The sequence below is a fragment of the Vigna radiata genome, chromosome 10 (genome assembly GCF_000741045.1).
Source record: "Vigna radiata var. radiata cultivar VC1973A chromosome 10, Vradiata_ver6, whole genome shotgun sequence".
NCBI lineage: Eukaryota > Viridiplantae > Streptophyta > Magnoliopsida > Fabales > Fabaceae > Vigna > Vigna radiata.
This window is the reverse complement of record NC_028360.1, coordinates 4,443,569-4,456,698: the sequence shown is the minus strand read 5'-3', so window position 1 is coordinate 4,456,698 and position 13,130 is coordinate 4,443,569. Positions and strand designations below refer to the sequence as shown.

At 32.4% G+C, this 13,130-nt stretch overlaps 1 protein-coding gene across 3 annotated transcripts in view; it reads left to right on the top strand.

Annotated features, from left to right (window-relative positions):
* Positions 1 to 8,283: 8,283 nt before the first annotated feature.
* The window catches only part of LOC106775723, a 32,789-nt gene continuing 27,942 nt past the window's right edge, over positions 8,284 to 13,130 (top strand). The window contains exons 1-4 of one of the 3 annotated variants that reach the window (XM_014662877.2): positions 8,284 to 8,519; positions 8,632 to 8,814; positions 10,158 to 10,275; positions 11,024 to 11,120. In XM_014662877.2, coding sequence (XP_014518363.1) covers positions 8,687 to 8,814; positions 10,158 to 10,275; positions 11,024 to 11,120 — 343 coding nt within the window. In that variant the 5' untranslated portion in view covers positions 8,284 to 8,519; positions 8,632 to 8,686. Of the gene's footprint in view, positions 8,548 to 8,631; positions 8,815 to 10,157; positions 10,276 to 11,023; positions 11,121 to 13,130 lie in introns of those variants that run through there. The other 2 variants (XM_022786765.1, XM_022786766.1) reach the window with 2 other exon arrangements.

Sequence of the window (13,130 nt, the reverse complement as noted above, 5' to 3'; positions counted from 1 at the left end):
TTCCATGATGATAATATATGTAGAGTTTTTCTATCTATTTATAATTGTGAATAGATTATGGTTTTTGTTTTGTATGATTTAGAATACATTGAGCAGTTTGTTGTGATGTTCTTTTGATTTGTTCGAGAGTTGTTGTTGCTATTGTATTATGAAAATTTATGTGCTTATGATTCATGTAATTTTTGGGGGAGTAAGTATATGAAATTCTGAATGGGTATGCTTCCTTATGAGTATAATTTTCAGCGACGAAAATTCTTTTGAGGATGATTGTAAAACCCGTGAAAATATGGGTTTTTGAAATAAGGTAGTCTTGAAACTTTGGTGTTTTTGTTTGGTAATTAGTGTTCTTGTTTGTATATCTTTGTTAAAATATATTTTTTAGGTAATTTCTTAGATATTATTTATATTTTTGTCTAAGGGCAAAAGGGTCTTTTATCTTTTATTAATTAGGTGCAAAAATTAAAATATGGGGTGTAGAAAGGAAAATAATGAAAAATAATAAATTATGTGAATCTTTTAGAGGATTGGGTTGTTATCATTTTAAAAGTTTGTTGAGAAAAGATTAGAGATATAATTTTGGTAGGTTTAAAGATTAAAATAAATATTATTACTAGAAAATTCATTATTAGATATTGGTAGATATTTTAAAAGATATATTAAGATATTGTTAATTAGAAGATATCTTAAGATATTATTACATATATTTAGATATTATTCTTAGATAATAATAATACAACATAATGCATTATTTACGGACTTATCATAATGATAACGGTCTAAAAACCGTTATTTTCATACTTATAATTCACATCAAAACACACCCTTTATGACTTAGAATTAGCTTGAAATCATGCAAATTGCTTAAGTTAGAGAGAAAGAGAGTCAAAGTGGGTTTTCTGGGTTTTATGCTTGGTTTCCCTTGTTTTGACAGGATTTATTGGGAGTTTGATGAATGAATGAAAGGAGGAGAAGTGTTGGATGCAGAAGAAGGTGGAAGAATGAAGCAAAGTTGAACCACAGCAACCGCTGGGCGGTGAGACCTTTTATTATTACATTACCACGCGCTTAAGGGGCACTGTCAAGGGATGAAGATGGAACCGCAGCCACCGCCGGGCGGTGGACTCGTTAGTTGAATTCAAAGAGAGCGCTCAAGTAGCAGCGTTGAGGGGTGGAATAGGTGTCGTGCCTACCGTCGGGCGGTGTTAACCACCGTCGGGAGGTGTACTTATGGGCCTGGGCTTATTTTCAGTTATTTTTTTGTGCTTTAAATAGAAGTGCACGAACCAGAGCATGTATCTTTTGGCAGAAAGGATGCAGAAACACGGTTTTCACACCTTGGAGGCGGACCTTGGATGCGAGAGCTCCAATATTACAAATCTTGGGTTATCTTTTATATTCTTTTCATTCAATTCATCTAGTTTCACCATGATTATGGTGAACTAAGCCCTTTTGTTATTGGGGAACGATGTAATTTTTTGAAACTCTCTTATATCGAATTTCTTATTTTATTCATATACTTGTGTTTATTAATAGTTTGAGTTTTTCTTCCGTTCTTGCCAATGCTTTGTTTAAGACTTTATTCAAATGCATCATCTTTGATTCTTTCTATATGGAGACGTATAATTAGGTCTAGACATGAAGAATTTCTCTTAATGATGAATATTACCTAGAGATAAGAATACGAAAGTCAATTCCCTTAAGCTTTTGTGGGTATTGCATGAATGATTGTTAGGGAGACTAGAGATAGTAAACTAGCAATTATGATTAGGCTCTTTTCACCGAGAGATCGAGTTTAAGAGTAAAATAGAAAGTGGCATAAACATTGATAATAAAGTTGAATCTAATAAGAATAATAGATATTTTATAGTGGATTAGGATGAAACCGTAAACCCCAACATCACCATTCATCCATATCTTTTTCTATCAACTGATCAAATCTTTGCATATACATGTTTATTTCTTGTTCTGCATTTAAAACTCAAGTTATTGTTTATTCAAGTCTTATGATTTTCATTAATCATGTGAACATTTAGGCCTAAGAGTCCCTTGGGAGACGATACTCGGACTTACCGTTTATTTATTACTTAATACGATCTAGTACACTTGCCAAGGTGTTAACGAGTTTTTGGCACCGTTATCGGGGACTCCTTGGTTTAATTATTCTAGTAGTGTGATATTTGATTGAATTTGACTTGATTTTTGTTTTGTTTTTCGTTTCTATTTTTATTTTATATAAACGTGTTTTTTAGGGTTTTTGTTTCTTGTGTATGCAGGAGGCAATTCACACTAGGAGCAAGAAAAATCAACAACCTCTTCTTGAAGGATTAAGTGAAAGGAGGGGGAAGAAAGTCAGAAGACCATCTAGAGAATTATTCCCCTCTCATGAAGGACTTTTGCAACCCTCACCGGAAGTATCACAACAAAACACAGAAGAGATGACCGAGGAGAGAGATCCTCCTCCTAGACGCACGTTAGCAGACGCATCTAATGTGGTTGGTCCTCAACAATTTAACAGTATAGCAATGCCGAGGAACAATGCACTGAACATGGTGATGAATCCTGCGTTGATACACTTGGTGCAAAGCAACCAGTTTAATGGATTATCACATGAAAGTCCATATGATCATCTCACCACATTCAATGAGATCTGTAGCACGATGAAGATCAACGAAGTTTCGGATGATTTAATCAAGCTTAGCTTGTTCCCTTTCTTATTGGGAGGCAATGCTAAATTGTGGTTGAATTCTTTTCCGGAAGGAAGATTTACTACCTGGGACGTTGTGATAGCTAAATTTTTTAATAAATATTTTTCACAGGCTAAAATCAACAAAGGAAAGATGGATATATCTTCTTTCAGGCAGGGCATGGAGGAAACCCTAGGTCAGGCGTGGGACAAATTTAAAAGTTTGCTGAGGAAGACGCCTATGCACGGTTTTGATGAGACAATTGTGGTTCTCACATTCCTTGGAGGTCTTGGTACACAGTTAAAGCTTATGTTGGATGCTGCAACTGGAGGTAGCATTAAGAACAAGACTGCTGAGGAAGCCTATGAGCTTATAGAGAATATGGCGGTCAGTAACGATGAGATGAACAGTGAAAGTATTGATTTTCTTCAACAACAAGAAGTTTCGCAGTCACAATATCAGGATGTTATAGTTGAGCAACATAGGATGATCACTCAACAGTTGGAGGCAATTACCATCCATTACAAACCTTTTACCCACCAATTACCTAACTTGTAGAGATTTGTGAGAAGTATGGAGTGGAGCTGGAACTTGGTGACTACAACAGAAAAGTTAGGCCAAAAGAGAAAAAAAAGAAAAGAAAAAGAAGTTATTTCCATTAACCTTGTGTTTTCTAACCTTTCATACCATGTACATTACAAGCCAAAAAGGGCCTAAATTTTCAGGATGTCTTCTTGAGTACATGGTAAGTTTTGGGAAGTCAATTTAAGATTAATGTCAAATCTGGATTTACTGTTTTTCTAGTTTGTTTTATCTCATCAATTTTCTTGTTTGCAATTTGATTCTATGATTGGTGTATTCTTTTCGTTCATTTCGATTCTGCTTTATGTCATTCTTTTGTTCAATATCACGCATTAAAATATTCTTTCAGTTTTGTAGAATGGTCACAGGTAAATACTTATGATTTATTCATCCCATTCCAAATTTTCATGCATTTAGTAGTTATTATCTACATTCTTCATTACATGTGTCAAATTGAGATAAAAATATTGCATTATATTCTTTCCTGCTTTCCTTAGAATAAATCAGAGTCATATTTCTTCATTCTTTGCATCAATGTATATTAGGTGTCATGCATTCATTTAAGTAGATACATGCATTATTAGTTAGTTTCATGTTTTAGATTACAATTTTACATTTTCTTTCCCCACCTAGTTTTTAGTAAATAAACTTAGGACTTAATTCTATAATTCTATCTTAATAAGTACCAAGTCCTTGGATTGACTCCCTAGGTTGGCCCTATACTACATTAGTGGGGACTAGGTTTGTTGAATTTTAGTGCGACCTAAAAGCTGTTTCAACACCTATCTTTCCAATTCCTATGATTTTTCCTTTATGGTTTCCTCCAAATGTGACCGAACCTCTTTCCTTGTCCCTTAGGTTTAGGAACATAAACTTTTCTCCCGTCATGTGACTGAGCAGCCACTGTTTGGGTACCAAGGCAGGACTTTGTTTTTGGTCATCAAACATATCTGCAAGAGGAATTATTTGACTCTCCATAACAAGTTGGGTCCTAACTTGTTAGACATGTACACTTCCTTCTTTTCAAAAGTCAACGCATCATTATTTGACCTAGTAAATCTAATATGGTTTGTTTTATTTTTGTGTTTTGTGTTGGGTTTCCTACAACCTAAACCTTGTTTGTTAGATGAATGCCTAATTTCTCTCAAAAGACGATCTAACCTATCATTTTCCTCAAGAGTTCTACTTAGTATTTTGGTGAGATTATCATTTTCATGTTTAAGGGGTTCCATGATTTTAACATTTTTGGCTCATTGGTAAGCGTGAACCATCATGTATTCTTCTTCAGAGAGCACACATCAAAGAGTTGTGAGCTTTAGAGTTTAATAAGTAGTGCTACTTCTGCTCGTTAGTCCACTTACTTTTTTAAAGTGGCTCTGCTTCTTCATCTGTAGAAATGTAGTTGTCGTTATCTACAGTGTTCCACATGTCGATATGACATGATTCAAAGAATACAATCATTCTTTGCTTCCAGTAGTCGAACTTCTCTCCCTTGAACAGTGGAGGACGGTTAACGGTGTATCCTTCATTTTTCATTGCTCAGGATCGTTTCCTCAAGTCCTGCTAAGAACTAACCCCGCGAGGTTAGCTTTGATACCAATTAAAGTACCTGAAAAACACAAGAAAGGGGGTTGAATAGTGTTAATGGAAAACGTTTTGCAACCCTTCTGATATAACATGTTATCGAGCTCTCAAAATTTTCCTTTAAATGCTTAGAAACTTGACTTGATAAATATGTATGATCGATAGTAATTTTTGACGTTTTATTCATAATATATACTACAATGTTTTGTAAGATCTTCCTTTATGAAAAATGATTGTTTAGCTTGGAAGATTCTTGTGTTTAGAAAATAAAGTGTAACTGCAAGTTTTTGTAAGAGGGTCATTTAGACAAGAGAAGAGATAATTGTACAAGTGATTTTATATTGGTTTGCTCCAACTGAGCTATGTCTAGTCTCCTCCGTAGAGGGTTCCACTATAATCTTCACATGATTACAAATGAGTATTAGCACCACTCCTGGTACTCAACAACCCTAGCCGAGATTTCCTTTGAGTATTCACACCACTCCTAGTACCCAACAACCCTTGCTGAGATTTCCTTTGAGTATTAACACTATTTCTGCTACTCAACAACCCTAGCCGAGATTTCCTTGAGTATTGGAACCACTCCTGTCACTTAGCAACCTTGCTAAGATTTCTCAACACAAACTGAGTTCAGTTGTAAGTATTTTAATTCTCTTCATAATTGCAATCAATGATTGCTTACAAGTAGTTTAGACTATATCTTTCGTAGAGAGGATTTGATTATGATACAAAGTAGTTTAAATACTCACAAGTTTTTCTCTCTTTTCTCTTACAATAGTAAGCAATACAATAATGAAGTTTGAGAGGATTATCTGCAAAGAGTAGAGTAAATTGTGCATGCAACACATGTGTCTTTTCTTATAACTTTTGTTGTTTTTGAATGTTGAGTACTTAATGTTATTTAATGCTTGCTTAGAACAACAAAGTGCTTTTTGATTTTCTACCGTTATGTAGCTTTTTGCAATTAAGCTCTTTTCTAAAGATACCAAATATTGTATAGAGACTTCATCGTTGGACGAAGTGTTGTTTTAAGCTTATGACATCGTTTAGTTAAGTAAACGCTTCTTTTGGTTTTGTCACTTTTTAGATAGATAATTTTTAGCATGTTAAAGCTTTTTTCTTTTTATATTTTAATAATTAGAGTCTTTTGAAGTGTTTTATCAGAGACATAATCTCGACTGTTTTGCTTCCTAGAGTTATGCTGAATACCTTTTTCAGGTATGATGAGCATTAAGTGTTTTACTTAAACTCTTTGAGACGCTTTAGGCATAATAGTGTTAAGCCATGAGTTTGAGTGTTTTAGTCTAGATGTTTTTCTGTTACCTAAAATTCTAAGTGTTTTCCTAACCTTTTCTATGTTGTGGATTCTAGTTCTAAGTCTTTGTGTAGGTTTTCTATGTTTAGGGATTTTGGTTATAGGTTTTTCACCCTAAGTTGTTTTCATATTATTATCCCATTTTAATGTTATTTGATCAAACTTCAAAACATGAGAGCGTCTAGGCACATAGACGATTTTTGTCTTAACAATTCTGATTTTAAATATTTTAAATTTTTACTTGTAATCATGGCATCCCAAAATTAGGATGTTATAATTGGGGGTTTGGTGTACATGACAAGGTTGAAGACACTGTAGCCTCCTTAGGTTGGAAACACTCCAGCCTACAACAATAGCTTCCTTAAGATTGGAGATGCCTCAACCACTAAGGGGCTAGTGTGCATGTCAAGGTTAAAGACACTTAAACTTCTTTAAGGTTGAAGACACCTCAACCTTCAATTGTAAGTCTTCCAAGACTCTCAACTAACATGTCTCGACTCTAGGGGCTAGTGCACATGTATAGGTTGAGGACATCTCAACCCATAGGTTGTGGGCACTTCGACATGCACCAAACATTGGACACGTGCATTATGATTATAGTAGAAATCCATATTATCAAGAAGGACAAATTGTAGAAGGATTAATGATAACTAAACATATTAGGAAACCCTAAAACGAGGTGACCCTATGAACCTTAGGCCTAATGAACATGACTTGCCCAAGTACTATATATATTCATTATCACGAAGTAAGTAGGTAGAATAATTTATTATGACCTTGCTATTTTACATCTAGTTACTAATTTTAACGTCAAAATATATGTTTGTAGGCTCTCCGCCGATGTCACCAAACTCTTAAGAAAAAGAGCATCATGACACTTATAATGGAAGAAGACTTGTTATTTAAAGCACAATGAGAAGAGTGAACACTCGAACTACTTGATATGTTTCGACCTAAAGAGAAGATTCATGTATATCTGGATATATCTTGACTTCATAGAAAATTTGTTTTATATACATTATTTTTATATAATTTTTTTTTTATGTAAAATCATTTAAGTTTGAGATGCTTTTTAAGATATATAAATTTAAGATAAAAGAAAGAAAATGAGAGAATGAGGGTGAAAAAAACTTTAAAGTTAAAATGGGATAAAATGTAAATATGTGAGTAAATCAATCTTAATCCTTTTAAGTAAAAATAATGACACAACAAAAGTAATAAAGCTATGCTACTTAGATTAGTAAACTACGTATAGTGTTTATTTATACATTATTATACATTTTATTAGCGTACATAAATTTACAATAAAATAATCTATATAAATTATACTTTTTTTAATAATTTTTAAAATTATAATAATATTTATGATAAATTTTATGCTATTTTGTAAGTTTTAAATCTCTCATAAATTTATATATTTTCAGTTAAATTTTTATTAATTTTTTTTTGTTGAGTTAACTTTTTTATATTTTTTAATTTAGTTCATATGATTTAATTTTAATTTTATTCTTGAATGAGTGATTATATATTTATTTAATTTATCTCCACACATATTAAAAAGTATGAAATTTTATAATAATAATTTTTTTTAATAAAAGTCATTTATTGTATACAAAAACAATATTGTATATATACAAAATCTTACATTTCTTAAAATATAAAAATAAAAAATTAACATAATGAAACCTGATAATCCAATTCACAAAAAGATTAAACAACAAATATTCAATTAAAATATATAAAAAATTTGAAAATATATCCAACCGAAACTAAGCTAAAAATATATAAATTTACATAAATTTGAAATTTAATTAAACCACATTTTTATCATAAAATTTAAATAATTTTATGATAGTCCAATTCACAAAAAGATTAAACAACAAATATTCAATTACAAGATCTACAAAATTTGAATATGCAACAGATACTTAATTAAAAATATATAAATTTACGATAAATTTGAAATTTATTTAAACCACATTTTTATCATAAAGGTTAAATGTTTTTATAAATAAAAACTATAAATTATAAATTATGTAATAAATTTATATTTCACTAAAGTAGTTTTACATCCAATTAAAAAATATAAAAAAAGGGGTATCTTCATTTATGCAATTCTGCCCAAACTTGTCCTAAAGGAGTAGGTCAGAAACTCAATGGAATGTAACATGCAGGAAGTAATTGTCATGATGGTTAAGGAAAACCATGATATCTGTCTAAATACTTTCAATTTCCAGCAAATTAACAAATGACTTTTCTTGTGCCCGATCTCGTGCAAAAGAAAAAAAAAAAAACCCAACTGTGTCTGCCCGAGAAGTTCAATTAGCTAAACGCACCTGCATTCAATCATTCAGGTTCTGATCATTCGCTTTGGCTTTCACAGTAAACCTGAATACTCGTTTCGGATCTTGTTTGATCTTTGTTTTTGTGTTGAATGATTTGCTTTAATTGGTCTCAATTTTGCAGTTTCACCCGTCTGTGCGTGTTCTGTTGACTTTTGTGGCGTCTGGGAAGTGAAAAAATGCAGCGTGCTCCCGTGACAGTTGAGGAACAATTATTGCAAAAGGCGATTAAGGAAGAGTGTACGTGGGAGAACCTTCCAAAGAGGATTCAAGCTATTCTTTCTTCTAAAGAAGAATGGCACAGAAGGTTAGAATGACTTTTCTTGTGATTTCCAGAGTTGGTCATTGTATTTTAAAGAAGTTTAAAGGCTTAGAAAACACACGTAGTGAAGCTAAATTGCACACTTTCTGCAATAATTTACTAGAAATAACTACGACCTTGTATTAGAAGTTGCATCGTTATAGTGAATGTATTGAGCTAACCTCTCTATAAAACTTTTGTATGTATACCATTTTGTTGAGTTAGTATGTTATTCAGGGCCCTTTAATTTTCAAGTATATCTTATGCCCTTTTAGATAATAAGGACTTAGTTGTTTGAGCGGGATAATCAATCTGTTGAAGGACATCATTATATCAACCCAGTACATCTTAAATAACTGTAGAGTAGAATAAAATAAGTATTTTTTCGTTATAATGAGGGGCATTTTATTTTGTTTGGCTAGTGTGCCTTTAGTGTTAAAACCATGATCTATGCTTAACGATAAGTTTTTAGGGTTAAAATTCTCATTTAGAAATAGTATTTTTAGTAGATAAACACAGTATGCTAAACTCTATTTATTTCAAGGGTCATGTCTCCATTGAAATACATAATCTTTGTGGAGAGGAAAACAAATAAGGCTATGTTGTAAGTACTAAAATTATACACAAGGATATACAATTATCCTAATGAAATAATACTATATAACAACGAAAAATGTCTTATACTCATCAAACTAGGTGAGAATGATTGGTTTAAATGCAATATTGATGGGGTGACTAAAGGTTTCCTGATGCTTTTGATTGTGGGGTATTTATCATGCTTCCATTGTGGGTTGTTTCTCTTCATATCTTGGTGCTTATTATGCCTTATATACTGAGGAGGTGGGTGTGATTCTGGCTATAGTAAGTTGTTGTCTCCAAAGATTTGACTAATCTTTGGATTGTGAGACTTGCAGTTTGTTATTCAAGCTTGATCCCATACTTCTATTATTCCTTGGAATTTTGTAGTAGATGGCTGAATTATTTTTGTAAACAGTAATACTATCTTTATTCATTTTTCGCATATTTTTTGGAAAGGGTAATCAATGTGCTGATAAACTTGTTATGTTTGACACTGGGTCCCAAGATTATGCCTGGTGGGACATCTTCCTAACTTCATTTATTAACTTCAAGATTCTTTTTAGCAGTATTCTCCTATGCCATTTTTGCTCTCCTTCTACCTCTTTTATAGCTTTAAAAACCATGCAATCGACTCTCCTCACTGGTGTTATCGGTGGTCTTCTTTGTGCATGTCCAAACCACATGGATAGTACTGTACAAGTAATTATTTGTTTTCAATATGACAATTATAATATTTCCTTTTTTTTGTTGGCCATCCAAATTTTGTGCAGGATAATCGAAAGTTGCATAAAGAAGAGAATCCAATGGAATAATTGTTTTGCTCGTAAAGTTTGTAAAGAAAGCGAATATTATGAAGAGATGATGCGATACTTGCGGAAGAATCTTGCTGTATGTCTTGCACTAAATGCTACCTGATTCTGATACTGTCTATCAAATACTACTGTGTTTACATGATCAATGATCAGAAAACTTTGTTGTTAAGATGTTGATGAGAGAAAAATGAAATTTTAGTGCTTTAAAATAAAAATCGACATTTTAATTAAAAACTGGATTTTGTTTCTCTTTTGTTTTAGAAGCAATTTTTTTTTTTTATAATAATAAATAGTTTAATCATACTTGTCCTTTTGTAAACAAAAGATCTCATCTGTATAGTTGGATTCCAGATATAACTACTACATACCACTTCTTGGATGTTGGGCATTTGTTTTATAAGCAAGTTTTTATTTTTTTCAAATAGAGTAAAAGGGGTAGTAACCGTACACCAACAAGACAAGAAATTCATAACCTGGATATTAAGCTTTGAGCTCATGCTTACTTTCTTTTTTTGCAATGTATTGTAGTTCATTTAGGTTGTTTCTTTTTGTTTACTCTTTGTACAAGAATAGTATAGTAGCTATTTCCATATCATCTGTAGTTTACCCTTAGACAGCAGTAGACTCTAACTAATTCTCAGTTAGTTCGAGCTTGACAGCTGTGGACTCTAATTCCCACTTGGTTAGACTACAGTGTATGAACATGCATGTATAACTGATTTCAGTTGGATTGAAAAATATTTTCTGAATAGAAATTCTCTCTCAACTATTCTTTATCTTGCACTATTCATCTGCTTATAATATTCTTGGTTTTCCACTTGCAGCTATTTCCGTATCATCTTGCAGAATATATTTGCCGTGTAATGAGACTATCACCTTTCAGATATTATTGTGATATGATTTTTGAAGTTATGAGAAATGGTAATTTTTTACTTATTTCAATTCTCTAATGCATCATCTTTTAATAATGAGACCTGATTAATATTTGCTGCATGTAGCTTGCAATTGAGTGTTTTGTTTTTGAAGTCAGGCCATCTTAACCAAATTCTTGACTACCATATGAATAGTATCTTTAAGAATGTTTTTTTACAGTGGGTTCTTCTGTAACTTGAATGGTTGGAACTGGAAGAGTTGTGCATTTACTTTTATCTTTGTTAGGATATAAGGAGGAGAGATTAGTTAGAATATTAATTAGTTAGGATATTTAGAATATTAATCAGCTAATTAGAGGTTGTTGATAATATACAAATAGTGAAAGAAGGATAGGAAAGGCCCTTTGTAAGAGAAATCCTTGGTGGAGTGTTTTCTCATCCTCCGTGTGCTCCTACCCTTGTGGTGGCAGATCTATAGGAGTTAATTTGGTGGTTTGATCTACTTTTCCATCTTAGTTTTTTTTTTTTTCATCAACTTTCTCCTAGCTTTCCAAAAAACAAATCTTTTCCAACACCACATCTACCATCTTTTCTAACCATATTGTTAGTATCGAGATGGGTGAGTCTAACTATTTCACTTGGACTTCGAAAATATGGTTATGGTTAAGTGGGTGGAGCTGCAAATCCCGTCACACTACTACTTCTAAATCTTTTCCTCCAAAACACCATGAACAATGGATAAAGATTGATGCTCATCTGTGTAGTGTTATTAAATCCACTATTCACACCTCACTCAAACCTATTTTCCAAATGAGTAAGAAAAAATGAAGGATGAATTATGGGGGTACATTAATAATTGGTGTTCGAACAAATACAAAATTAGACCCAAAAGATTATGGATTAGAGATGGATGATGTGTATGTGGACAATCAAGTCTATGATTAATACCATGACTGGCCAAAATTTTTGTAAAAGGTCGATATTCTCCACCCCAATCTGACTACACATTTTCTATTTTTGAATGAAGTTGTAATTCAACTAGTGATTTAGTCGTTTGAAAACATGCAATGTTTCAACTTTAGACTTTATAGGAAATATCCAAGTGAACCATGAATAGGCATCAATGAAAGACACCTAATATTTGTATACTACATAAGAGATAATGTGAGAAGATCCCCAAAGATCAGTGAAAATTAATTCTAAAGGAGAATAGACAGAATCAAAGACAGAAGAACAAAATAAACATATAATGATTCATGACAATTTTCATTACATGAGCGTTTTAATGACCCAACCTAGTGTACGGGCATTACTAGATTTTATTAGTATAAAACAAGAATTTACAGTATTAGCTTTATTTCATTAGCTCTAACTACAAAGAGCTATGGGTGGATGAACCATAAAAGGATTTGGAAGATGACAATAACACAAAGGAGTTATGTTGAAGCTTGAGATTATGAAATAAATAAAGTTCATCAACACCAACAATTCCTTGAAGAAGGCCTTTATATGTTGTCAATTGAGATTTAATACAACACACATCAGGATGAAATTCAAAGAACACAGTTGTTTGTGGCAAATTAACTAACATTTGACAAATTTTTAGTAATTGATGGAAGCCAAATATTTGTGTTGTTGGCACACCAAGCAAGTTGCCACAAACTCTGTCATGCTATTCTTCATACCAATCCAATATAACAATTGGCCAATCCTCCTATACATTTGAAAGACACTGAAATGTCCCCCTGTAGGATTTGTATGATATTCTGCTTGCAATTTTAGGAATCCAGGGACATGTTGCTGAAATTACTATCCTACCTTTATGGTGGAGTCCACCATGCTCCAGGGTATAGTGGCCATGAGATTCTGGGTTATCCATGTTAGGATATTTACCTTATTTATCATCATTATATTGTGTCAAAGGTTAAATGATTATATTGTGTCTAGGGTTACCCTATTTATCATGATTATATTGTGTCTAAGGTTATCCTATTTATCATGATTATATTGTGTCTAGGGTTACCCTATTTATCATGATTATATTGTGTCTAAGTTTATC